This window comes from Acomys russatus, chromosome 14 (assembly GCF_903995435.1).
Source record: "Acomys russatus chromosome 14, mAcoRus1.1, whole genome shotgun sequence".
Lineage (NCBI taxonomy): Eukaryota > Metazoa > Chordata > Mammalia > Rodentia > Muridae > Acomys > Acomys russatus.
Window position 1 is genome coordinate 58,254,444 of NC_067150.1, and position 27,241 is coordinate 58,281,684.

General features: G+C 50.0%; 1 protein-coding gene and 1 long non-coding RNA gene across 28 annotated transcripts; both read right to left on the reverse strand.

The window, feature by feature from the left end:
* Positions 1–25,787, reverse strand: Tpm1 (tropomyosin 1). 27 transcript variants are annotated; one of them, XM_051156729.1, is made up of 10 exons: positions 25,518–25,770; positions 24,597–24,722; positions 24,268–24,393; positions 12,732–12,865; positions 10,783–10,900; positions 9,711–9,781; positions 8,836–8,911; positions 8,318–8,380; positions 7,990–8,059; positions 1–342 (listed from the first exon to the last, which is right to left on the reverse strand). In XM_051156729.1, exons 1-10 carry the CDS (start codon positions 25,629–25,631, stop codon positions 260–262), a joined length of 981 nt encoding a protein of 326 aa, XP_051012686.1. In that variant the 5' UTR covers positions 25,632–25,770; the 3' UTR covers positions 1–259. The 27 variants fall into 27 exon arrangements, with proteins under 27 accessions (XP_051012686.1, XP_051012672.1, XP_051012667.1 ...); XM_051156711.1 differs by lacking the exons at positions 1–342; positions 8,836–8,911; positions 24,597–24,722 and adding exons at positions 4,645–4,833; positions 6,290–6,368; positions 9,369–9,444 and having other exon boundaries at positions 25,518–25,762; XM_051156708.1 differs by lacking the exons at positions 1–342; positions 24,597–24,722 and adding exons at positions 4,645–4,833; positions 6,290–6,368 and having other exon boundaries at positions 25,518–25,754.
* Positions 16,734–17,988, reverse strand: LOC127198669 (uncharacterized). The gene is made up of 3 exons (XR_007831832.1): positions 17,955–17,988; positions 17,805–17,860; positions 16,734–17,748 (listed from the first exon to the last, which is right to left on the reverse strand). It is a non-coding gene; the product is annotated as an uncharacterized LOC127198669 (long non-coding RNA).
* Positions 25,788–27,241: the final 1,454 nt, after the last annotated feature.

Sequence of the window (27,241 nt, forward strand, 5' to 3'; positions counted from 1 at the left end):
TGCACACCTAAGCTCTATGAAGTGTGGCAACGTCCACCTGGGAAATGGCACGGTTAAGTAGTAAGTGCCCCGCCTGGGGCTTGCCTTTCTGTGTGTTTCCCCCATCCCCTGCCCTAGCTGGCTCCCTGCGGATGTCTCAGTGACAGTGGTAAAAGTATATAAAAATGCATTGAAGGGGTTTCACAGGTAAGCAGGTGTTTAAAAACAAAATAAAACAACGGGAGGGAGACGAGAGAGTGTGGCCGCAGCTAAGGAGGGTTCACATGTTGTTTAGCTCCAGTAAGGTCTGATCCAACATCTGGTGCATACTAAGGTTCTCTTCTTTGGCGTGAGCCACTTTCTCTGCGATGGGATTAGAAAATCAAGCCGTGAATAGCTGAGCTTCAGACTCGGTGGCGCTTTGTACACTTAGTAAGCGATCATCACACACACACACACACACACACACACACACACACACACACACACAGAAGATGAGGACCACTCTGCATGCTTTAGACATCACTCATGTCCAGACAAGGCCCCGGGTGCACCCACACCAGCAATCCACCCTGAAAGAAAGGGCAGGGTGGATTTGGCGAAGGCTCACCCACTGTGTGCTATGGGAATAAAGGGAGGGGCAAACTCCAAACACAGGTACAGCATTGTTACACAAACTGAGGGCATGAACACCAGCACAGGGTTCTCTACGTCACAGGCAGTTAAAGATCAGGTAGCTGTGTCAGCACAGGACCTCACAGAAAACAAAGATGACAGAAGTGAGGCTCTCACCACCCTTTTTACATGGTTTATTTCTACTGCTCACACGCGGTTATCGACACATGTCATGCACACTTCATTAGGACATTCTCTTAGTGTTTTCACAGTCTCTCACTTATTAGCATGACACACTCCTCAGACCCCAACGCCGTTAAATTAGCGAAGCCTACCTTTCAACCAGGGACTTCTGACACGAGCTCCTGCTTTCAAAAGCTATTTTTCTCAAGCATAGGTACATTGAATCACATTTCAAACACTATACATGTTGTGAAGGCATTAGGAATACAAATTTGTCATAGGTATTAAAGCAGGACCCACAGCTGCTTAGAGGAAATAAAATAAAAACTCCCCCCCCCCCCAGTCAGTTCAAAGAGGACTTGCTAATGTAGGAAGAGCTGAATTAAATTGGTATAAATATTTTCACATGTACATAATATATCATAAAAACTGCTTGGTTAATGAGGACTTAATCAAAGTATACAGAGAACACAGGCAAGGCCAGCCTTCCAGCCAGTGCCTTGCCTTCCCGTTTCGGCGGAAAGCTATCATTTTTGGACCCCATGTGTCCCAGATTTCCTGAACACAGGTTCCATTCCCAGAACGTGGCCCGAGTTTTTAATCCTCATTCAGGGCCAGCTTTAGTTCGTTAGTTAGGCGGCGGTTTTGCTCGAGTTGATGGTAGAGTTGGTCTGGACAGGTCAGCAAGGGTTAGCAGAAAAGAAGAGGCAGAGGAAGAAGACGTTAGTGAGAGGCAGTTTACAGACGGAAAACATGGATCCGCAGGACAGCAACGGTGTGCCTGGCCCTCAGGCCCTCTGCCCTGTGCCTTGCGAGGGTACATGGCAAGGCCTGGTGGAATAAAGGAAAGGCTACAATCTGTCCTTGACGTATAGCAGAGGTAAAGGGGTGCAGGGTGCAGGGAGGAGCTGACACTTCTTTTGCACCTCACTAAAACCACCTTGTGCACTGAGTATGCACCATGTGGCACAACAGATCTGGGGACTGAGGACAGGCTGGAGGCCGGCCCCTTCCACTCATGCCTTGATGGAGCTCAGTGGAGGTTCGAGGTGAGTCCCTGACCAGCCCACATCTATCCATTCTTCCTGACCCCGTCTTCTTTGCTCAGGGTGTAGGGTGGTGAGCTGGTACTGCCATTTCTACCCCATGGACAGGTTTTGGAAAACTCCCTATCTTCCCCGCCCCCCAGACATCAGGACACAGAGTCTGGACTCTCCTGACTTCGATAGTGGGTGTTACAACAAACAAGCATTTATCGCCACTCCACACTGATTCAGAACTTATCTGTGTGCTCTGAGAGGAAGGCAGTCAGGCTGGGCGAGGATGGCATGCATAAAATAGTAAAACTGGGCCAGGAAGATGACTCAGCTCGTAAAGGTGCCTGTCGCAGAGCCTCATGACAAGAGTTTGGTCCCCAGGTTCTACACATCGTTAGGAAAACACCAGTTCCTACAAGTTGTCCTCTGACTCCACACTGTGGTATGTGGACCCCAGTACCCCCCCAAAGCCCTCTCAAACATCTACACTTGCCTAGTGTAGTACAAACTTTATGTATTGCCATGTGATCCAAGTGGGTGGCAAAGCCACTCACCACAGGACTCTGCCTGTGTCTGAGGATCCAGGGGACACTGGAGACAGGTAAGAGACTAGCATTCACTAGGAGAAGTGTGTTGTGGGATTGCTCTGAAGGATGCTGACTCCGCAGACCTGGACACACTACTCGATGATCTTGGAGTGCTAATGATCCCACATCTTTTCCTCTCATTTAAAATTTCTGAATATTCAAACTTCAGTCAGCGCCCTCCAGGCAGCGCCCAGTGAAACTTTCTATTCTCTGTTGGCTCAAAACACACAATGTCTACCAGTGTAGACTAACCTCATTCCTCTGTTCCCACACACCGCCAGCTTATACAGGGCAAAGAGCACGCCCAGCTGAGCTCTTCTCATACCCCTGCTATCTCCCAGTGTCTCCCATATACTTAAGAAGTTGCAAAATGGAAACTCCATTACTATCCGCAGTATCACGGGAAACCGGCACTGTGAGTAGCACGTGAGCACCGTGAGATGCCCCATTTGTGGAGCCCAGATGCTTAGCCATGACAACAGAACACTGGAGAGATGCTGGAGAGCCCGGAGACCAACTAGGAGCTCAGCTTAAACGGCAGCGCTCCCCATCTCGACCCACTTTGGGCCTTGCTCCTCCTAGCCGCAAGGGAAGCTGGCGGACTGGGACAGCCCGAGGACAGGGGCCAGACACATGTGTAAGTGTTCAGTCCCCTGTTCTGCACAGACCCCAGTCACCTTGAGGCCTCTGCTCTCATTCTGGGCAGTGCTGTTGGTTTGGTCCAACTGAGGCTCTTGGAAGAGTTGCCAATACAGGCTGGCCCCTGGTCAACTAGAAGCCTGCCAGCCAGACTCTTGATAAACGCACCGTCTAAGCTCCTCAAGCCCCACACCTTAACCTGCCTGGGATCTGCCTTCATGATTTGCTCGGTCCTACTTCCCTTGCAGTGAATACTCATAGAAAATGTGAGAAATCTCTAGGAGAGCCAAGACGCACGAACGACAGCTCAGCAAAACCCCAAGCGTCTTGTTCCCCCTGTGGCACAATCACTCAGACAAAAGGCATCGTCATGACTCTGAATTCTAAAAGAACGATGAGCTTCCTAAATCATGGTGAAAAGCGGGGCCCAAGGAGCCTTCAGGAAAGAAAACACAGGAAACCATAGAAGCCTTTGCAGCCTTCAGCGGAGAGACACTGCGGGGACCCTACAATTAGTCAGCCATGTCATTAACTAAAATATTTTAATTCAGACCCTTTGTGTGTGTGTGTGTGTGTGTGTGTGTGTGTGTGTGTGTGTGTGTGTGTTAAAGATTCTCACTGCTCTGAAGGCTTCAGAGTAAATGACTAGTTGCAGAGTTTACCTGGATGTATTTGAGGAGAGCGGTACACCAGCCCTATTAGGCTAACAAGTACCATTCGTGAGAGACGAGGCCCGAGGCCTACTGATGCTTAGAACGCAAGCCAACAGAGCCAGGCTTGTGCTGAGAAGGAAGAATCTGGAGGCCATGCTGTTCTAAAGTCCTAACTCTGAAACAAAAGCTACTGAACTGCTGTTTGTGACGGGGTGTCAGTGAATCAACTGCGATGGTTCGTACACGAGGGTGGGGCGGGCGACAGGACTTGTTTTGTTTTTTTATAAACACACCATCTGCAGAATATGGGATGTGCTTAAGAACACAAAAGCAAGCCACAACTCTAATATAGTACGATTTAGAAATCCTATATGTCCTGTTTGTGTTCAAAATGAAGGCACCTGTGTGATGAACAGACTGAAAGAAAAGAAAAAAAAAGCTCCGCCCCATCTGTGTCTATAGGGATTACACGTAACAACCATGACTCATAAGGCTAGAATCCCGGATCTTCACAACATCCGAACTCCCGAGCTGCGCAGAGTACAGGATGGCTGCACGGACTTCCATTACTCAGCCAGGTAGAGCCATCTCTGTATGGACACAGCGAGGGGCCACACCCCAAATTACACTGCTCAGGCCAGGGTCCGACTCTCACAATCTCCCATGTGGAGGTTCTGAACCCAAACTGCACGTCAGAACCATCACATGCTAAAAACTGTAGCTACCTGGGCCTCACTCTAGCCCCCAGGGAACACAACCCAGGGGGGCCCAGGCATGGGTATTGTCTTAAAAAGTCGCACAAGGACCTACTAGTTTAGAAACTCCTGATGTTACTACACAATGCTGGGGGGAAAAATGTGCCCTCAGATGCGTGAAGCAGAACTGTAGTTTCATTCAGTGTCGAGATGAAAACGTCAATACATAAGGAGTAAAAAGAATAGCAAACAGGAATAGCTTACAGTGTTTATTTTACACTGGGTGAATTGCTTCTGTACAGTAGAAAGCACAGTCTGTGCCTGGCCCTAAGGTGGGCGCTAAAAGGAAGCCTGGGTGAGCTGGAGGACAGAGAGATGCAGAGCTCAGAGAGGCGGGACATCCAGCTTGATGGAGTCTTGGGAGGGCTGAAGCAAAGAAACTTATCTGTGCGAAACAAAAGGTAAGAGAAAAAGTGGTGCGATGGAAAAGGGAAGACGGGAGAAGGAAAACCAAGCAGATGGTAGCAGTATTTGAAACGCAAGCAAGTATTAAGATGTGTAAAATCCAAGGCCAGCTGCACCTGGGGGAGACCATCCTTGGCAACTACTGCCTGGACCCAAGGCCGTCATGGACCAACCTTGAGGAAGACCCATCAACAGAATTTAAAACCCTCCTTTGGGGCCAATTCACCACACTGAAGGGCTCCCCCCAAGGAACACCCCGTCTTAGCACCCAGGAGGGCTGTGGCTATAGATACCCTAGTTCAACGGTTCATCTACGAGTGGAGGAAAAGAGGCTTGCCCTTGTTTCTATGGTGACAGCCAGGTCTCTACAGGATGCTCTGGACCCTCCAAGGCAGCAGGCACATGTCACACTCCTGAAGCTACTATGCTTCTGATTGGTTAAAGAAACACCGCTCCTGGCTTTGAAGGAGCCCAGCAGTTGTTAGAATCAGGAACTCCCCGTTAAACACTCCAGGGGTTAGAAGGGCAAGTGGCACACGTGTGGTTAGTGTATGCAAATTAGCTGTGTTGGCCCCAAAAAAGGCCAACTATTACTGCCTCACACGTGAAATAAGGACCATTAACTTCCAGATTCATCTTGTGTGAGTGTTTTACTTCCTGCTTCTCTGATGTGGGTGGTGGCAAGCACTTACTGTGGCGTATTTTGATTACATTCAATATAAACATAGGGAAAAAAAAATCCCGACTTGATTCCTTAGGAGACTGTTCATTTTTTTGCTCCGGAATTCTTTTCTTTCTTTCTTTTTTAATTTTTATTTTTTATTTTTTAAAAAGACAGGCTCTCACTATATAACCCTGGCTGGCCTCAAACTCAGAGATATACCTGCCTCTGCTTTCCACATGCTGGGACCAAAGGCATTTACTAATGGGCCCAGCCCTGCTCTGGAATTCCTGAGAGAGAGGGGGAGGTGTGTACTGGGTCACGCCCATTTCCTTTTCCTCAGAGTTGCTCAGATTATTATCTGATACTTTAAACTTACAGTTTTAATTGGACACGGCCACAGTGTACCTCATGGGATCCTAGGAAACAGCCTGTAACTGGCCCCTAGCTCCCTGCAGCACAGCACCGTGGCCCTCTAGTGTTGTGTGAGTCTGGTTTAAGGTTTTAAAGGGGTTGTACTCAGGGCCGTGCAGAGTCCAGTTCCTCTCCTGGCAGGAGGAACAGGCTAGATCAGCACTTGCGAAATGAAAGGACTCTTCGATGGTTTGCGTGAACGGGACCCACTTGGCCTTTGTTAGTACAACGTGAGAAAGGCCCTGGCTATTTTAGGCTATGCAAGAGAGCCAAAACAACGTGCAGAAGTGGAGACCGAGGACTGAGAGGGCTCATCACACAAGCATGAGGGTGCGCGCAGGCAGGGTGCATGAGCATTTACATGGAGGTCATATCGTTGAGAGCGTGGTCCAGCTCCTCGCTGATGGCCTTGTACTTCAGTTTCTGAGCGTACAGCTCGTCTATGAGCAGGAAGTGGGAGGCAGAGGTGCAAGGACATGGAGAATGATCAAGAGATGGAGGGTGAGCAAGGGTGGCGTGGGCGCCATCCCGGCACGTCAGCAAGGAAAGAGCAATGCATGACGGGGGGTTGGTGCCGCAGCAGATGGCCAATGCAGGAGGCGTGCGATTTGTTTTTAAAGAAATCGAAACAAAAACAAAGAGAACAGAAACCCATTAGAAAATAAAATATGAAAGACCCAATATGAAAAACACAACATCAAGGGTAGGTAAAACCAATGAGCGGTGAAATCCTAAAGACACCCACAGAAGACTGTCTCTCCTGCTGGGTAAAGAAACATCTTCCTTTTTAAAAGAGCTGTCATTTAACAACACTGGAGTGGTCAGCCACCTGCAGCTATAAGCTATGGGGACAAATATCCAAAGGCAGCAAGTTCAATTTGCTATGACAGTCTGCAGCCACCTTCAAGCCACTCACTTCCTGCACAAGCCAGACCAGGGGATATTGATTTCTTGGTGGTACTTACACTATTCCGTGGTCCCCTCCCTCAAGACACCTGTTGCTAGTGCCAGAGGCTTGAAGAGCAAAGGCAGCCACAGCTTGGCATTATCACTGTGGCTTGTCTGCAGTGTAATTTCTATTTTTTTTTTTTCCGAGACAGGGTCTCTCTGTGTAGCCTTGGCTATCCTAGACTTGCTTTGTAGACCAGGCTGGCCTCAAACTCACAGCGATCCACCTGCCTCTGCCTCCTGAGTGCTGGGATTAAAGGCGTGCACCACCACACCCAGCTCTATGGTGTAATTTTTTTTTAATGGTGGTGGGTTTGTGCTTTGCCATACATTGCACCCACATGCCATTCTCTCTTCTCTCTTGTTTTCTGTTATTTGTTTTTTCTTCTATTTTTCTTTTTCAGACAGGGTCTCACTGGTTGGCTTAGAACTTGCTATATAGCCCAGACTGGCCTCAAACTCACCTGCCTTTGCCTCCTGAGTGCTGGGATCAAAGGTGCATGCTACCACACCTGACTGCTTTCTGGGTAATTAACTGCACCACTCTTCAGTCCTTCCTTCAAACCCTTCTGTGATGTTTGGTGGGGTTTTTTGTTTTGTTTTCAAAGAAATGCTCATGTGTAATCTGGAGACTCAATGTCCCACTGGTTCCTACCCTCTCCCGTCCCAGGATATAGAATATTTTGCTAATGAATGGCTTTTAAAAAAGGAAACAAAACCAAGCCCTTCTTCTGGAGTCACACTTGGAAGATGGGCTGTGCCTAAAACAAACCCACATGATTCTGACAATTAGAAGATACCGTCAGAGGCACAGAACACCAGAGTCACGTTCATCTATATTAACTTCAGTCAGTAAAAAACAGCCCTGACCCCTTCTGAAGTGCAAGAAACGAGACGGAAGCCTGGTGGCTGACCAGTCAGTCACCCCAAGAACTAAGAACCTGGGTCCGAGAGTTTCAGCATCCTGGGGGGAGAACCCCGGAGGACAGTCAGACAGGAAACGTGAGAGCAGAGAGGCGTGTCGGGGTGGAAGCCCTCAGACTGGACGGACTGCTTTATCGAGATAGTTACATTCAACCACAAGAACTGAATGTACAGCATTTGTGATCTTACCTTCCAAGTCGTCGATGCTTTTCTCCAACTTAGTTACTGATCTCTCTGCAAACTCAGCCCGAGTCTCGGCCTGTAATGATTTAACTCATTTGAGTCAAGGTCAGGGCGAGCCCATCCGGTTGCTACAGATACGGGGAAAACCAGAGGACAAAACTCAAGTGTTTACGTCCAGGGAGGGAGACGTGCGGTTCAGGCCCTACTGTGCGCGTCGGCAGCTGGCTAACACAGTGCACGAGCTCTGGGAACTCTGAACGACGGGTGCCTTGACTCCCTCCACAGACCCTTCACCACAGTCCAGCCACTTTGCTCCAGGCTCTCACGACATTACCTCCTTCAACTTGTCAGAGAGAACCTTGATTTCCTCCTCGTACTTGTCTTCCTTCTGCGAGTACTGTAATTAGAAAGAACGTTCCAGATGTCAGGCTACGGCTCTCACACTCACGCCTCCTCACACGAGCACCGTGCCAGCCCAACCAGCAGATGTTGGGGTATCCTAGCAGGTAACAGAACCCTCAGGTATCACATGGCACACTATAATACACTCTCTGCTTTCTTGCCTATTGCTTTACACGGGATAAGAACGAGATAACTTATCCACTTGGCACTCAGTTTAAATTAAATTGGTGATTTAACCAACATAAGGTACATCCTATGCTCATTAAAACAAACAAATAAACAACAGCAACAACAAAACAAATCCTACTATCTAATAACCATTAGGAAACCGTCTCAAAATGTTGCCGCTTGCTAAAATAACACGCCCCCTGTGCCGTGCTTTTCACCAACAGAACCTCTCTTGAGCGGCTCTTAGCCAGATGTCTCCCCCAATCCACAGTCCTGGCCTACCTTCTCAGCCTGAGCCTCCAGTGACTTCAAGTTGTTCGTCACCGTTTTCAACTCTTCTTCAAGCTCGGCACATTTGCTAATGTTTTCGATCAGAAGCAGAAAGGGTAGGAGACAAGCCCAAGGAACGAGAAGAGAGGGGGAAAAAAAAAAAAAAAAAAAAGAGAGGGAGGGGAAAAAAATGAAACCGGAGTCCTAGAGATGGAGGGCTGCCTTAAAGTAGCCAAACCAGCAGTTACCAAGAGCTCGGCTTTGCCACAGGCTCTGCCCTCTGCCATGAGCGGAGGGGCAGAGGGACAAGACCCAGCATCTCCAAGGCGTGATAGTTTGGCTTCTTGTCAGCCACCCCTCTGAGTATTTATGAAGGGAAAAACAAAGAGCGTAAAGGACCAAGAGAAAGCACTGGAAGCAAGATATAAACAGCAGAGGGTGTAGTGAAGGCGCAGTCATTACACCAAACCAACCAGTAGGCATTGGAAGCTCAAAGCTGTCTGGGATGCAGTTAAACCTAAGAACCGCACGTGAGCCATCAGTACCTTATCCTCTGCAGCCATTAATGCTTTCAAGGTCTGATCCATTATTCTTAATTGTTCTTCCAGTTGTCGAACTTGGCTGTTAGTGGACACAGGAAATGCACAAGGCCATTCACAAAATCAGTGCAGGTAAGGCATGCAGTGCCACACGCATTCACAGACACCCCACACGGTTCCTGCGCGGTCCACGCTTGCAGCTCATCGCAGCTCAGCCGCGTCACATGGAGCACACAAGAAGCCTGGAGCTGAGGGGTCAATGTGCAGCCGCCAGAAGGTCATGCTGTTTAGTCACCTGCTCTGTAGCACCCTTGCGCGCGCCCGCGTGGTGGCAATGGGCCCGCTTACCCTTCAGAGAGCTCAGCCCGCTCCTCTGCACGCTCCAGATCGCTCTCGATGATGACCAGCTTGCGGGCCACCTGCAGCAGGGCAAACACAGCAGGTACGTGGTGGGCTTGGCATGCTTTGTGTAGGGGTGGTTATGGAGACTGGGCACGCTTTGTGTAGGGATGGTTTGCTCTCTCCCTCGAGTGAAGCCAGGCAGCTCTCGGTAGAGACATCAAGGCCCCTCTCACCGAGACCAGAATGGTTACAGTCCTTCCCAGGTTGAGTCTAGATAATTACACAGCACCCGGGAACGAGAGAAATATGAAATCCGCAATCTTAAAAATAGCAGGGTGATGAGACATGAGGAGGTGTTTTAGATTGAAAAGGAAGGGGCTGCTGAGAGGAGCACCAAAAATAAACCCAAGGACTGCACCACGCAGAGATCTGTACTGCACAAGGCAGGAGCCAGGGAGATGCCTGCAAGGTTCCTCTGAAGCAGCTCAGATCCACGGGGCAGTTTCAGACAGCCATGGTGGAACACAGAAACAAAACAAGAGGAACAAAGAACAGGAAAGCCCAACTGGAACCCACAGTCACTCAGGCTGTCAGCAGGCCGCAGGCAACGCCAGGGACTACTGCACTGCAGAGCCTGTGCTCACAGAAGACTTCTCCCACCGCGGAGAAGCCTCTAGGAATCTCCCAAGGAGCTGTGTGGTCCTCCACACTGTCTGAATGGAAACATCTATACCATGACAATAGGACAGCTTTCTTTCCTAGAAGAGCCCAGTTCTCCTTCTTCCTGGCTAAAGATGCATCTGTCCCAGCCTTCAGGGTGTGTGTGTGGGGCACTAATCTCTCTTCCCAGTGCAGAGGCCTAGCCTGCTTCACCGTAGTTAAGAACCAGTTTCTGCACGCAAAGGAGCCCTGCTTCTCAGAATCACCCACTTCTATCAGAGAGGCTGACTGCTGCCCCCAGAGATGCAGACAGCGTCCTGCCCGCTCAGGGTCACGCTGCGCCCCACAAACTGACCTCCCCCAGAGATGCAGACAGCGTCCTGCCCGCTCAGGGTCACGCTGGGCCCCACAAACTGACCTCTTCGTACTTGCGGTCGGCATCTTCAGCAATGTGCTTGGCCTCTTTCAGCTGGATCTCCTGAATCTCCATCTTTTCTTCATCCTTCTGGGCTCGGCTTTCAATGACTTTCATGCCCCTGGGAAGACAGACAAGCAGGAAGAGCCGCGATGGACGGAGGATGGCTGCCAATGCTGCGGGATGCGAGGCTCCACGCACACAGCCGACCAAAATAGAGCCGAGAGCCGTTTATTTCCCAAAGCACAGAGCACAACTTGCCAGAGGAGACACACGTTTCTCTCTGTGTTCACTGTAAAATGAGACCTACACAGAGAGACCCTGTCTATGGGGTAAAAAGAAAAAGAAATAAAATGGATAAATAGGTGTGTGTGGGGGCGGGGGGGCAAGACTGACACCGGATGTAACAGCATGGTGTTAATAGTTCAGAAAATGTTAACTGATCTAGATTTTACAGAGTTATGGCCTAGGCTAACCACAATGGGTTTCACTTAGCAAAATTTAAGTAAGCAGCTTTCGTAAAACATTCTTTTTAATAAGGCATTGATTTGTATTTGATGTATGCCTTTGCCTGTATGTTTGTATATGCATCATGAACGTGTAGTACCCACAGACACCAGAAGAGGGCGTCATCACAATAAATGAGTTCTAATGAGTTTCCCTCCAGTCTTGTGCGGTCAGACTGCCTTTGAAGTTCAGCACCAGGAAGAAGTCATACACAAGACCACTGCTATCTGACACACTAAGACATGACTAGTCATCCTAAAGAATCCCCGAGCTCTTGGCTAGTAAAGAAATGCCAAGTGGCAGTAAATACCAAGCTGAAAAGTTTAGCTAACAAGATGCCTTAGCCCTAAAGTCTGCAGTGACTCTAGACCTCGTGACAAGGAGCAGAGGTTCACTTCCAAGTAGTGGAGAAATGGACCTTCACCTGCCCGGTTTCCAGCAGGAGTTTGGCACACCTGCACCGTTCTGAGCTCACACTGGTGCGCCATCCCTCGCCCGATACGGTGTTCCAGTCTCCCGAGGGATTCCCACACTTCGTGGCTTGTACAGCAGAGTACGGGGCGGGGAAGGAAGCCTTTCAGAACGCATGAGGCTAGTTGTGTGGTGTGATGGTTAAAACAGATCGTTAACTCACAGGGTCTAGAATCACCTAGTAAGCAAACCTCTGGGCACGCCTGTGAGGGAGCTTCCAGACTGGGCTAGAGAGGGCGGCGGGACCCACTCTAACTGGGCAGCCCCTCCCCATAGGCAAGAGGCCCTGACTAAACAGGAAGGAGAAAGCTAGCCAAGCACCAGCATTCCTTGCTACCTGCCTCTGGACTGTGGACCCAGTGTGACCAGCCTGCCATTGTCACTGTCACCTGCTGACCAGGATGTCCTTTCACCAATAGGCCAAAATAAACCCTTTCTTCCTTAGGGTGCCTCTTGTTAGGTTTTCTGTCACGGTGGTAACTGATGCAGTAGGAGAGGTGCAGAACAGGAGCACCTGTGTCTGTATGTGCACGTGTATAAAATCCAAAGCATTTCACTTCTGCAGAGCCTGTAGTTCTTATCTGTTGCTTCTCTTCAACCTGTTTGACAACTATGGTTCCTTCCCCTAGGTCTGAGACATACATACATACACACATACATACATACATGTGTGTATGCATATATATGTATATGTGTGTGTGTACACACACACACATATACAATTTTATTTTTTTATGTGTATAGCTGTTCCGCCTGCAGGTATGTCCATGGATCACATACATGCCTCATGCCCACAGAGGCTAGAAGAGGGCATCAGATACCCTGGAACTGGAGCTACAGACAGTTGTGACTTGCCATGTGGGTGCTGGGACTCAGACCTGAGTCCTTAGAAGAGCAGCCAGTGCCAAGTGCTAAGCCGTCTCTCCAGCCTGGCTTGGTGTGCACGCACAAGGAGCGGGATGGCATCCTCTCACCTCTCGCTCTCGTCGGCCGCCTTCTCGGCCTCCTCCAGCTTCTGCAGAGCTGTGGCCAGGCGCTCCTGAGCGCGGTCCAGCTCCTCCTCAACCAGCTGGATGCGTCTGTTCAGAGAAGCCACGTCCGCTTCAGCCTAGGCGGAGAGCGAAAGACACTTCAGAGCTGGGGAGAAATTGTGAGGGTGGCACCTTCAGAAACTCGTCAGGACTCAAATGCCCGTTCCAGACAGGAAGTCCGGGCCCTGGGGTGAGCTGCCTTCCAGCGTATTACAAGCCCTGACCAACTTGAGTCCTCACACAGGAGCATCACACGTGGAGACACACAAACCTAGAGACAACACTCAGCAACACGCCGCCCGCTCCTTCCTGCTCTAGCGTCCAGCGCCTTGCCTTTACCTGCTGGATGAAGGAGAGCTGCTTACTGTGGGCTGGAGGTGTGGACAGAGACATCAGGCTCAGCCACAGAGTCACTAGCGGGATGGTCAGAAGTTGGGAATGCCCAGTTTCATCAAGCTGTCCCGTCCTTTCTTTGAGCTATTTTCTCAAAGGAGCCTTATAATGAAACTGAATGTTTTTAAATCCAGTGGTTTTAAAAACACATACCAGAAAAAGTAAAACAAACAAACAAATAAAAAACCAACCCCCCAACTAACCACTACCACCAACAAAACCCCTCCATACCATACGGAGATCTAATACCATCTAGAAACTTCCCCTTGGCCCCACCTTTTTAGTAGCCGCCTTAGAATAACTGGCCTCACTGGAACAAGGCCAAAATAAATTTCCCCAGCGTTTTTGACCTAAGCTTACTGGAATTTCTTAAAAGTCAAAGTTGCTACAAGAAAAGTTTCACAGGCCCAAGGAGGAAAGCAACGTAGATATTGTTTTTATTTGGAATTTAGCTTTGAATTAAAGTCTTACTTTCTTGGGCAGGCAATGACTGACTCCTGTTACAAGCATGGTTGCTCTGAGCCTAGGAAGACTGTTACAGGAGCTAGTCCCAGACTTGTCTGGAAGAGAAGGTGGTACTTGCTAATTAGTAGTTTTTTATCCTCACCCATTCTGAGTCTATGCTCATCAAAGGCTGACGAGCCCTTAGGATACTTAGGAGTCAACTTTCTAGCAACTGCGATGCGCACGCCTCAGCCCATGCTGCTCGCTTTCTATGCCCTTGCCTTTTACTGAACTGTATGTTGCTTATGTCCAAGACATCAGCTCTCTTCGGAGGCCTGGGCTCCGTAAGCGTCTACTGAACCCAGCAAGTAAAAGCATCCTAATTAAAACCGACCAGAACCTTAAAAAGCTCATGAGAGAACTGGAAACGCATGGGCAGGTAAAAGAGCGGTGGCCATGGCCTTGAGTCACAGGAAATGAGACCGCTTCGTCCGTGCTCATCCGGACTTGTGCTGGTCTTATCAGGAGAAAGGCAGTGAACAGGGCATCTCCCACCACACGAATGACTGCCGTCTTTCTAAAGATATATAAGCATTTTAGACACATTTATCTCAAAGAAAACACTACTGTGTAGTTACTGGCTGCCCGAGGCAGGAAGCAGGGCCAGTAAGGAATGAGCCGGGGGAGGGGCAGTTACAACCGAACCAGCCCACAAGGTCAATGATTATCAGAAAACAGCTTGTAACTGGGCCAGGCTGGGTAGGCTGTGAATGACTGGGTTTTTCCTTGAAGGGCGGGGGAGACAGGAACAGCCAATCTCTTAACTACAGAGAATTGCCTCTGAACAACTATTCCTTTTTTTTTTTTTTTTTAACCATTCCTTTTTTTAAAAAATTATTTTAAAATTTTTTTCTTTTATGTGTATTAGTGTTTGGTCTACATGCATGCATATGCACCACATGTGTGCATGTGGAGTGCTTATGGAGGTCAGTTCCAGGCCTAGAAGTAGATTCTGGAGCTGCAGATGGCTGTGAGCTGCCACGTGGGTGCTGGTAACAGAACTCGGACTTTTAACCTCTGAGCCACCTCCCCAGCCTCTTTAATTGGAAGTATAGATACATTAAGGCTATAGTTTGGGGTCAGGTTAAACTTTTCTTCACCTCCCACCCCCACACCTTGAGACAGGGTTTCTCTGTGTAGCTTTGGCTGTCCTGGACTCACTTTGTAGACCAGGCTGCCCTCGAACTCACAAAGATCTGCCTGCCTCTGCCTCCCGAGTGCTGGGATTAAAGGCGTGCGCCACCACGCCTGGCAAATTTCTTCATCTTGTGTATGTTCCATTTCTAGGAATAATTCTATTTATTCCTCTTACAAACAGGGAGATAGGGTAGAGACAGAAACCAACCCTGGAAAACAAAACAAAACAGAAAATCGACTGGGATTTAACCCCCAACCCCTACCCCCCTCCTTTTCCAACAAAAGAGTGCAGGGTTCTGGGTCAACTCTCAATACACGGTACCCCAAGTAGTCTAACCTATATGGACAGACTCTGACCAGCATCAGGGCAGTAACTGCAAGAAAATCAGACATTAGTCAGGTCATCTCACTTGCTCTTTAAAAGGCCAAGAAGTGCCTGTGTGGATTTCTCTAGAATCCCTAGGTCACGTTCAGAAGTACCTTTCTCATTATAGCACTATATATAAAACAAAACCATTATTATTTGCTATAAAAGCACATACCCTTGCTACGGCAGCTGTTGCCAAATCAGACTCTTCTGTACTGTCAAATTTCTATGTTCCCTAGGTTAGACCCAATCCTCGAGGGCTCTACTCACAGGATCACTGCAGATGTGCAGAGGGAATCCCTGGGGCAGGTATCACACCGGAGAAGGCCATGGCGCCCATGCCCGTCCCTGCCTCTCTGCACGCAGGCTGCCCACCCCATCCGACCTGCATTTCCTTCTCTTTGCCCCTAACCCCTTCTACACATTTTTGCAAGCTCTCTACTAAGATGGGGGGAAGGACCCCCGGCCTCGAGTGCTAAGGCGTGCTCTGGAGCGCTCTGTCAATGCAATGTGAGGCAGGACTGAAACCCAAGCCCTTTGGCTTCTTAAACGGGAGACTGTGGAAGCTTCGGCATTGGTGGGTCTCACCCCCGGACAGCAGAGTGGAAGGTTCTCTACCGCCGCCCCTACCCCACTCCCGTGCCAAGCACCCTGAGTAATTTAAGAGACTGTACGGACAGACCCTGGCGAACATCAGCAGGGCAGTCACTGCAAGAAAACCAGGACGCCATGACAACCCTCTCTGAAGACGCAGGGTGTCCTCGGAGTGTGCAGTAGCTCACACAAGGACACTGCTCTCTAACCCTCAAGGACAAGGATTGGAGACCGGTGCCTAGGATTCACTGACAGACCACCTTCTTGGTGGGGAACTCTGCACTATGGCTCCTCGGCCTCTCTTACACTGGTCTCATATAAAATTCTGAAGGTTTCCTCAGAATTCAAGACAAGTTTAATTTCATAATTAAATGCATGAGTTACCCTGATTTACTATGTTCTGTGTCCACAGACCTACACCCTCCTCCACCTTTGCCAGCTTTTATTTCCGGTTTGAGGCCCTACACCCCCACCCTCAGGGTTGAGGCTTTTCTAGATATTTCCTGAGGGTCTCTATATCACAGCATCTGGTTGTGTTGGGTACCTGTGTTTTTGTTTTTCAGTACAAGGCCACTGCTCAATACCCATCTGTTATATGAAAGTAGAGAGAAATAACAAGGTATTTGGGAGGGTCGAGACACCAGAGGCAAACTATTCCTAGGCACAAAAACTACCCTTATTGAGTTGGGTTTCTTGTAAGAGGGACCCCATACCCCAACGCTGCTGGCAAAGCCGTCCAGTTGGGGTGCTTGTTTCTTTTATTGTGCTTCTGCATCCCAACATGTTACTTGGAAAGAGACCATTGTGCTGGTGAGACTATGAGCCCTGGTTGAATCACCACCCGGCGCTCACACCCACTAGGAAGTCCTGCAAGCTCACCATTCCTACCCCTCACCCTGCCCCCCAGACAAGGACGTGGCTACCTTCAGAAACACACACACACACACACACACACACACACACCCGTTCCCCTACTCAAAAAAAGGCACTATGTAGAAATCAGGGTGTTCACAAGCTAGCGCAGCAAAATGTTATTCCAAATAAGATTGACACCAAATTCACATCTCAGCCAATACAGAAGGAGGAGAACCCTTTACTCTGAAAAGCAATGGTCTGGAATATATTTTCAAAGTCCTGACTGAATCAGAGCGGGGCACGGAATGGCCAAAGGTCAGATCGTTTTATTTCATGTAAACTGTCGACACACAGAGAGGGTTTCACCCCGCTTGCTGTGTAAGACCAAAGTGACTTAGGGCCAAGCTAAACGTCTGCCCTTATATGGTCAAGAAAGGGGGAACAAAATACTAGGACAACACGAAAGGCGTGCCCGTGGATAACAGGTAAACACAGCCTCCTCTATCTGGGCCAAAGCCTGTAATTTGTGAGGGCATGTTTGTGTAGCGAGAGGGAACAGAGCACGGTACTGAGGTGCCTTTGGTGTGACTGCTTGAGAAAGTGGGAACCTGGAGTATCGTCAGTCACAACCACTCCGCAAGTGCCAAGGCAAGCACAGAGCATGCTCAGTTTCCTGGTTCCAGAGGAAGCTGCCAATGCTGAAAAGGGGCTGGGGTTTTTTGAAAATTGGTTATTCCCCATGAATAATATAAAGTTATCCAGTAAGGACCTGCGTGCGATTCTAGCTCTCCTCGGCTGTTAGGTTCTGCCCAGAAAGCTGGAAAAAGAATTGGCGTTTTTCCTACTTTAAACACATACCCCACCACCACCCCACAAAACCCTTCAGTCACAAGGCCTGGAGTCAAGCATCACATTAGGTAAAGCAATTTCATTCCAAGATTTTGAAGGGCCCACACACCTTGGGAAAACAAATGAGAAGGAAGTGATGCTTGCCTTTTTGAAGGCATGTACCGGTTTAGCAGGGCCTAGCAAGTCTGCCTGCATCCCTCAGTACGTGGGCCTGGGCCTGCATCCCTCAGTGCCTGAACCTGGGCCTGCATCCCTCAGTACCTGGGTCTGGGCGTGCATCCCTCAGTGCCTGGGTCTGCATCCCTCAATACCTGAACCTGGGCCTGCATCCCTCAGTACCTGGGCCTGGGCCTGCATCCCTCAGAACCTGGGCCTACATCCCTCAGTACCTGGGCCTAGGCCAGCATCCCTCAGAACCTGGGCCTGTATCCCTCAGTGCCTGAACCTGGGCCTGCATCCCTCAGTACCTGGGCCTGCATCCCTCAGAACCTGGGCCTGCATCCCTCAGTACCTGAACCTGGGCCTGCATCCCTCAGTACCTGGGCCAACTCTACAGTGAAAGAATTTTGCTGTGGCTCATGGCTTTGCCACTAAACCTTAGTCTTTGCTGCCAAAAGAAACTGTTACTGCTAGCTTAACTCACAGCCTAAGCTATGCCTAGCACCTGTGTATGTATATCCCTGTACACCTAATACCTATGCTAATACCTAAATTACCTCCATCCATCCATAAGCTCTAGTTTTAAAAGTCAGGAGTAACTGGCAATTTGCAGGTGTCTCACCAGTGGTAATGCCCAGTCTCTAAGTTGCTATGGAGTCCTCACCAATCACCCTGCTAGACAACACCCCCCAACCCCTCCCCAAATGACTTTAAAGATACAACCTTTTGAAAAGAACTAAAGCTCTGTCTTTAGCAAACTAGCCTGGAAATGCTGTTAAAACGAAACAAAACAAGGAAACAATGTAACACAACAGCAGGGGTTCCTTTTATCACCCATGGGGGGTGGGAGTGGGGGGAGGGTGGGTGTGGGGAGTGGGGTGTCCAGTAAGGCTCCATCACTGAGCTTCTTCAACCCATATTCTTCCAGCCTGCCCACTCCCCCTCCTCAAAGTGAGAAAATAATTGTTGGTTAAATGCATCAAATGGGGGCATTTTTATGGGTAACGAAGTGAGTACTGCCATTTCAGGAGCCCTTGCCAAGCAGTTCCAGTAAAGGATGCCTAGCAAGGAGGGGTTGGGCATTGTTAATGACAGGGCAGTTTAGGCAGCACCATCTCGGAGCTGAGCCCCACTGGGAGCTCTTTGCTTGTTAACCTCATTTTACTCGTAGAGAACCAAAGCACTAACAGTTATTGAAGAGATTGGCCAGGATTTGAATCCTGACAAACTGGGCTCAGAGCTCTGCATCCTGTTTTTAACTCACTGGTTCTCAGCAGTTAGCCAGGCACGGATGAGAGAAGTAATGTTATCGCTAGCCACCTGGAGGCCTCTGCAGCGGGTCTGTCTTTTGCTAACGAGTCCTCTCAAGCAAATACTGTAAGTTATCTTTTGTCTGTTGATATATATATATATATATATATATATATATATATATTTTTTTTTTTTTTTTTTTTTTTTTTTTTTTCTCTCTTAACCTTCCTCTAGTAGGGCCTTCCTCTTAGGAAGGCTCCCTTGGTTCTCCGTATTTTACACAAGCCATGTTGTAGACTTTCTGCAAGGTGCCATACAACCATTCCATACACTTAGCCAGGAAAAAGGACTCAATTCAGAATTGTCCTGTGTATATTAAGCACAGCGGAACACCATATTGTTTTTTGTCATAAAATTTCCAAGGTATTTGAATACCTTGATTTCAACACACACAAACGACGGAAAAAATATCTAATACTTAAACTCCCTTTGAAACCCCATTTCTGTTTGCTAAATGTATTTGCTTTATGATGAAAGGAAGTCAGGTACTACATTCAACGGGGAGGGGTAACCGGCCAGAGATATACCCAGTAACCGTTGACATCTGGCCAAACTTTTGCTAAAACTTGTAACAAAGGGCTGTCTATTGTAGAGGGATACCTACTTGGGAGATGAGAGGGCTAAGAAACCTAAAGCTCTAAGGGCTGCAAGCTACGCAAGTCAGAGGCTCCCTCAGAACCCAGTACTGTCAATGTCTCCAACCTCCATAAAGAAACAGGATTAGGAAAGACAAAAATCCAGCATCCCCCCAGGCCTCCCGAAGTCACCGTGCTTCTCCCGAGACGCCTCCTTCAAACCCCGGTGTGAGAAAACAAATGCCCGCTGCGCAAAGTGCGCATCTCGGGGACCCAATTCATAACCACCCTACAAATGCAGTCCCCTCACAGGAGAAACGCCGCTCCCAGAACCTTCTCAACAGCATTCTTGCTCCCTTCTGGAGGTTTTACTTTAGGCCAGGGAGATACACAGGCAGGGCTGAGAAGCCCAAAGCCAGTTGGCCTAGGTGCGCCAGGTGCGGCGTTGGGGGGGCCCCGGGGTGATGGGTGGGTCCCTTACGGTTTCCCGCAGCTTCCGCTCCTGGTCCAGCTCGCGCTGCAGGCTGCCCGCCCGCTCCTCCGCGGCGTCCGCCTGCTCCTGCAGGCTCCGGATCTTTCGCCGCACGGCCTCCAGCGAGCTGCTACCCGCCATGGCGAGGCGGCGGCTGAGGCTGCGCTCTGCCTTTGCGCTCTGTAGCTGCTACTGCGGCTGCTGCTGCAACTACCGAGCCCAGGTCCGGTTCGTCCCGCCCGCCCAGGCCCGCTTTGCGACACCGGCGCCCCCTGCGGCCCAGAAGCAGCCCGGAAGTCACGGCCCCGGGGGCCGCACCAGATGCCTCGGGCGGGAGCGCGGGCGCGGGGGCAGGGAACGGGCGCGGCGGGCAGGCGGGGCCCGGCGGACCCCGGGAAACTGGCTGCCGGTGGGGCCACTGCGCGTGCGCGCGGGGCTGGCGAGCTCTAGGCTGCCACGCCGCGAGCGAGGCCACCGCAGGAGGGCGTTTGCGTCCACTCGACAGAGCCTGGGTGGCCTCAAGTAGAGGACCTGGATGCTAAAGCCTATGGCGACTCCTGCCGGTCGCTTGGAGAGCTCTGAAATCCCGATTTCCCTGAAGCTGAGTCGGAGTAGGAGCCCAGACCCTGAACGGTCCCTAAATGAACTAACTCTTCTGGTCGGAATGAAAGCAACCATTTCAAAAGTAAAAGGTCTTGGCGACTCCTGCTGGCGGCCCGGAGCGCTCTGCAATCCCGATTTCCCAGAATCTGAACAAGGAACTTGGAGCTTGAAGTATGAATATCCTTCTAAAGAATCACAGAACACAAGATCCCCAACACCCGCGTTATCTCACCAAGTGTAAATTACTAGCTGACAACGAGAAGTACTTAGAACTTCTATTCTAAACACAGGTTTTCCAGGTTTGAACCTGGCTCTTAGGTTTTCTGCTGGCTGTGTGGCTATGGATAAAGTTCTTCTCGGGACTTCTCGTAAAAACGAGTATAGTAGTATAGGGCCCTTTGCGGGGCTGTTGAGAATCATCAGATAATATGAAACACTCAACTATGCCTTACTTGTAGTTAAGAAACGATATAATTAAACACACAGACACTACCTTTAGAGTTTGGCTGGACCCCATAACCAGTTGTGCAATCTAAGGAAAAGCAAACATCCAACCTTCCCTGGTTTTCATTCAGCCTGATATTTGGAATCCAATGGATCGGAGCCACAAGACCACAGAACCTCTGGCTACCAGCTGGAAAGCCACATGGACACAATCTGTAAGAACCCATCTCTGACATCCATCTTGTGCTGTGTTTTTAAAAGCCTGTCAAGTCTCTGTGCTTTATATCCCGCACCTTTGTCAGAGAAAGCCCTTAACGCCAGTCCTGGACTTTTTTTTGGGGGGATGGGGTAGGGGGTTGGAGGGTGAAAACAGAAGTAGAAAAAGAAAATGCTCCTGCAAAGCCTGTCTTTCCAAACCGGAACTCCTCTGGAACTCCTAGTGGCCTCTGATCTCTCTTGCAGAAGCAAAGCCAAGCTAAGGCCCTCAAGTCCTGTAGGTGGAGCCTCTTGCTTAGTTTCCAAGCAGTAGTTCCGCTGAGCGGGTGGTGGATAGGGCTCTTCCCCAAAGCTCAGGGACCATCTGCCTCCAACCTTGAGGGTGCCCAGACAGGACATCTGCAACCCCTTCCCCCCCAGGGGCAGCTAGGGAACATGCAGTAAGCGGCCACCCTAGTGATTTAATGTCTTGCTTTTCAAACACCCTAGGAAGTCAGTTTCTGGAGAGATTATTTTTACGCCAATGTCCCTACAGAAGAGCTAGGGGCAGTTAGCTAGGTTTAGTTACAGGTTATAATCCCTTGGCTGTTAAAGACACTTGTGGCTGGGTCCCATCCGAAGAGAGATTCTGGTGTGACTGACTTCAGGGAAAACCCGAGTTTAGATAAGCCTGAGTCATTGCATTAGAATGAAGACCTAGAGGGATTAAGACTCACATCCTGCAAATAATCAGCTACATCAGTTATTGAGGGAAGAAGCCAAGAGCCAAGGGACTTAACAGAACCCGGCCTCATTTATGTGAAAAACCACTAAAAATACAAAAACAGATTGCTTGGAATGTTGGTTCCCTAAAGACAGCCAGCCTTTTAAACTGGGAAAAACCCGCTTCTAGAATATAGCTTCTAAAAGTAGGTTGGTATATTGGGACAATGTTGTTTTAGTAATAATGATTTAAAGAAAAAACATGTTTTAACATCGGACAGTACACCGTCCTCACTGCAACACTCTGGGAGGCTGACTTCTCTCCCACCTCTTCCCTCCAGTGACACCTGTCTTTGTCTCTTTAAGTCTTAGCTATTTCAAGTTGAGGCAGGATCTCCCTAAATAAATCTCTCACAAACTTCCTTCAACATTCCTAGACTCTAAAGAGTTTACAGAGTCTTACAGGGGAAGATGATCAATACACTAACCAAAAAGAAACAGAGAAACACCCGCTCACACCATATTTAGAGACAGTTTTCCAGCTCACAGAAAGAACCAAAACTGGCTTTAGGAACCGCCCTCTCCTCCTGGCCCCACCTCCACAGCTGACATCAGCCTCTTTTCTACTTCTGTCCCACCCTATTCTAGTGCCCCCTACAAGATTTCTCATTAAAGACATGATTACCACTACATAGTCTAAAAATTATCATCTTTCTCCCCTTAAGAATTATAGTAATGTGTGTGTGTGTGTATGTGTGTGTGTTTCCTAGTCCTGCTTTCATTGATACTGGGTATTTGCAAATTCTCCGAATTCCTTTCCTTATAAGGAATATCTCTCCTTGATCTATCAGCGGCTCTTTTGAAAAAGCTAAATAAATGTCCTGCAGGAGAATTTGAGGGTGATGGGCATTCTTCATTTAGCACATAAAAAGCAGACGTCTGATTTGCATTATACACAACAGGCTCAGAGCTGTGAAGGCTTCTTGCTGTTGTTCTTTCTTTTCTTTTTTCTTTTCTTTCTAAAGTCAGGTCTGTTTTAGTGTGAATTTTAGCTAAACCAGTGCTTCCCCAAGTCCCTCTTTCCAGAAAACTTAATTGTCACTGAAAATTTTCTTTTTGTCTGATCCCAGTGTTGGTTGTCTGGACCACTACCAAGAACGCTAGGTAAATCTCAAGCCTTTCATGACACCAAAGGCCTGTGAAGATTTCAATACCCTTGAGTAATCTACATTGCACATTATCAAAACAAAAACAAAAACACAAAACAAACCAAAACAAAATCCCCCACAAATTACAGACTGCTGTGGAGCTTGGGGGTTCAACTTCTGGGTGTAGCTTTCTCTGCTGCTCAGACATTCCCGGAATTGTTATCAGCTTCCCAAAGAATTCTTTTATAATTAGGCCTCTAAGCTTAATTGGCTTCTTCAGTGGAATGTAGTGGTGAGAAAAGAAGTCAGTCCATTGGAAAACTGACCCTCAGCTTGACTTTTTTTTTTACAGAAGTGGCTAGCTCTGTAGTTAAGATTCCAAAGGGCAGTGGAGAGGGTGCTTAGCAGGGCAGGAGCTGTGTCTATAAGCCCTTGGAAGTATGTGGTGGTTGTCAGAGGGCTGCCAGGTGGGGGGTGGGGCGGGCAGGGGGCAGCCAGCTCACCATGCCATATAAAGCACTGAGCTATATATAACTCCCTGAGGCCTGTTTTGATCTAGTGCCTCAGACTGCAGACCCAAGCAAGTATCATCTTCCCTAGGCAGGTCTTAAGGCTTGCCTAGTGAGAAAAGGAGGAGCCTCAGAGTGTCCCCGTAGCCCTCAAGTTTAGCCTTCGAAGTGAAAGTATGTGAGTTCATTAAAGGCCAGGCTCTCTGGTACCTGGTACCCACCCAGACGAGGCCCATCAGTGGAAACCACTGGCGGCGACGAAGGAGAGCACTAGGTATTCTGTTTTGCACAGACCTTGGTGATGACACACACTTGAGAGGTTTTATACCAGCAGGAGGCAAAGTCCACCTCCAGCACTCCAGTGTTCTCGCAGCTTCGCACCCACCCACCTCCAACCGAAGGGGAGGAGGTAAAGAAGAGGAAAAAGAGAAAAAGGAACGGATGGAATATAAATGATGTGCGCAGCAGCAGCAGCAGCAGCAGAGGAGGCATCCAGCGCTCTGGGCCACGGCCAAGCTGTGTGCAGGGGTCCTGCAGGAGGAGGTTTTTATCCTCTTCCTCTGCTCTGCAGGCCCTGCGGGGACCCCCAGAGTGGCCACGCGGATGGGAGGTGAGGGGGGGCAGAGTGAGCGTGCACTTACATCTGTGGCCTTTTTCTCCGCCAGTTCCAGTTTCTCCTGGGCATCTTTGAGAGCCTCGGAGTATTTGTCCAGTTCGTCTTCAGTGCCCTTGAGTTTCTTTTGCAGTGACACCAGCTCATCTTCCAGCTGGGAGTTGGCGGTGGAGTACGGGAAGGGGGGAAGGGGGTGGGGTGCGGCAGGTAGCGTGGTCCCGCAAGGTGCGGGGTGAGGGTGCACAGACCATAAAGGACAGGGACAGAGGGAGAAAGAGAGAGGGAAAGACAGGGAGGGAGAGAGAAAGAAAAAGAGTTAGCCATTCGTGCGCCGTGCCACGCCGCGCGCCCGGGTACCTTGGCGGCGGTCTCGTCGGCAGCCAGGAGGCTGTCCTCTGCCTTGTGCAGCTCCTCCAGCACCCGGTCCCGCTCGTCCTCCGACGCCCGCAGCAGCTTCTCTTTCGCTGCGATGTCCTCCTCGAGCTGGGGGCAGTGGCGAGCGGGCGCGGGCGACCGGCATGGACCGGGTGTGAGACACACAACAAACGGGAGCCAAGTTGGCTGGGGCTCTAGGGCTTAGGGATCGCTGCTTTGGGGCTCAAGGGACCCTAGGTAATCTCTCTAGCAGAGCTGGAGCTACTCAGTGACTCATCTAGCACCAGTCTGCAGCCCCCCCTCCCACCTCCCCCGGGACCACACACTCCCCCAGTCAAAGACTCAGCGAGCTCAGGTCCCCAGTCTGAGGGGTTGCAGAAACACGCCCCTGTTTGGCTAGCTTTCCATCTGTGTCTTCCCTTCTGTCCCATCTTTGTTCTTAGGGAGTAATTCAGTGACCCACCCACTCCCTTCAAAGTCTTCATCCCAAGTTTAAGCTCTTTCTCCCCAACCAAAAAGTCCAAAGAACTTGAGATACTTTAGGACTTGAGCCTTGCCCAGCTCCCCCGCCCTGCCCAACAAATCAACCCGGGAATTGGTATTCTTTCTCCCTTCCTCTTTAAAATCCGATCTCCCCCCCCCGCCAATTCTAAGAGCCTCTCTGGGGAGTTGAGTGGACCTCACGGACCGTGGGAGCCAGTGAATGAAGGGACAGAAGCGTCCTCAGACAAGACAGAAAAGTTAGAATCAGCTAACTTTCATGCTCCTTCTTCTTCTTCTTCTTCTTTTTTTTTTTTTAGACGCGCGCCCCTGGACGCCCTGGCCTGGGGACGGGATAGGCAAAGGGTGCCGGCTCAACCCGGAGTCGGGGCGGTGGGGGGTGGGGGTGGGGTAGGCGCAGACCTGCTTGCTCCGGTCTTCCGCTGCCTTCTTGTCAGCCTCCGCCTGCTCCGCGCGGTCTAAGGCATTCTCTTTGTCGAGCTTCAGCATCTGCATCTTCTTCTTGATGGCGTCCATGGTGGCGGTGGTGAGGGGCCCTTAGGCAGCGGAGGGAGAGGAGACACGAGCGCGGCGGGGTGGCAGAGCCGGAGTGCGAGCGCGGAGCTGCCTGCTGCTCTCTGATATGTACCTTCCCAGGGGGGCGACCGCATTCCTCAGGACAGCCAATACTTTTTTGGAAAAGCTTGTTCCTCCTGCCCCCTTTCCCTGTCTCCTGCCTCCGCCCCGTGCCCCCTCCTCGCTCCTCCCGCGGGGGCCGCACGCCCATTCGCTGCTGCCTGTTGGCCTCCCAGTTGACGGTGGATATGACTATATATGGGGACCCGAGCCTCCGAGGCGGCGGCCGGGCGAGGCCGTCCTATTTCTAAACCTGCACGCCTGGGAAAGAGCTCCCGGACCTCGCTGGAGCGGAGCCCGGCGCTGGGCAAGAGTCTCTAGCCTCCCAGAGCCATCGCCTGGCCACCAGGGTCCCCAGAAGAGGCCTCCGGGAGCAACCCTGGGATCCTGGGAACGGGGCAGTTGGTGTGTGCTCACTGGTCTCACTTGGCCTCCAGATCCTGGGGTACTCAGCCTAAGGTCTGAGGGGCTGCCTGTCACAGCCGCTGCACCTAGCATCTGGACTCGGGAACTCTCAGTATCCAGGAAGCTGAGTCCCTCTGGCAGCTCTTAGGCCACCAGGTGTAGTCCAGGGCTCTCATGTTTTGGAAATTTCAACCAGAGCAGAGAAATAGAGCTGGAGGAAGGTGTGGGGCTCATTTCCGAGACCCTGCCTCTTGGCCCTGATGGTGGGCACAATGACATACACAGGAGGTGGGTAATAAAATACTTTAGGGACTTAGGGCCCAGCTGGCTGAGTTACGTGCATATGCGGTGCTTTGGAAAGGAAAGGGTAGAGGGAATGTGACAGTTTATAGAGGTTTGGGGGATTTTTTTTTGTTTTCCTGTGTGTGTGTGTGTGTGTGTGTGTGTGTGTGTGTTTAGACTCAGGCAGCTTGGTGTCTGGTCTTGAGTCATCAGCAGCTGTGTAGCCCTGATTAGTAACAGCCTTGGTGCTGTAGCTTCCCTCTATTTATTTATTTGAATGTTTTATTATATTCATTTACTTATTTGGGGGGGCTGTGGTGGCGGCACTATGCTACGGTGGGCTGTGAAGGTCAGAGGAGAACTTTTAAGAATCAGTTCTCTCTTTCCACCATGGGGGCCTTTGGGATCCAACACAGGTCTTTGGCCTTCACAGCAAGCTCCTTTACCTGCCATCTTGCCGGTCCAGTCTCCGCACATCTAAATTCTGAGGGTAGAGGGTTCCTAAAGTCCCTTCAGATCACTGACCCACACAGGGTGAGCCTCTCTGCCTCTTAGACCCTTGGGTGCCGGAGTACTGAAAACACGGTACAGATGAACCTAAGGAAATGCTTGTGTCCTTAGCTTCAACTCCACAGAGGGAAAGGGGCCAGCCAGCTCTGCACTGAAGAAGAGGCCTGAAGGCGGGAGGCGTTTCCCTGTATCTCTTTAGGAGGCCTTTCCAACTGTGTCTCTTTAGGAAGCCTTTCCCTGTATCTCTTTAGGAGGCCTTTCCTGTATCTCTTTAGGAGGCCTTTCCTGTATCTCTTTGGGCATATTTTGTTGCA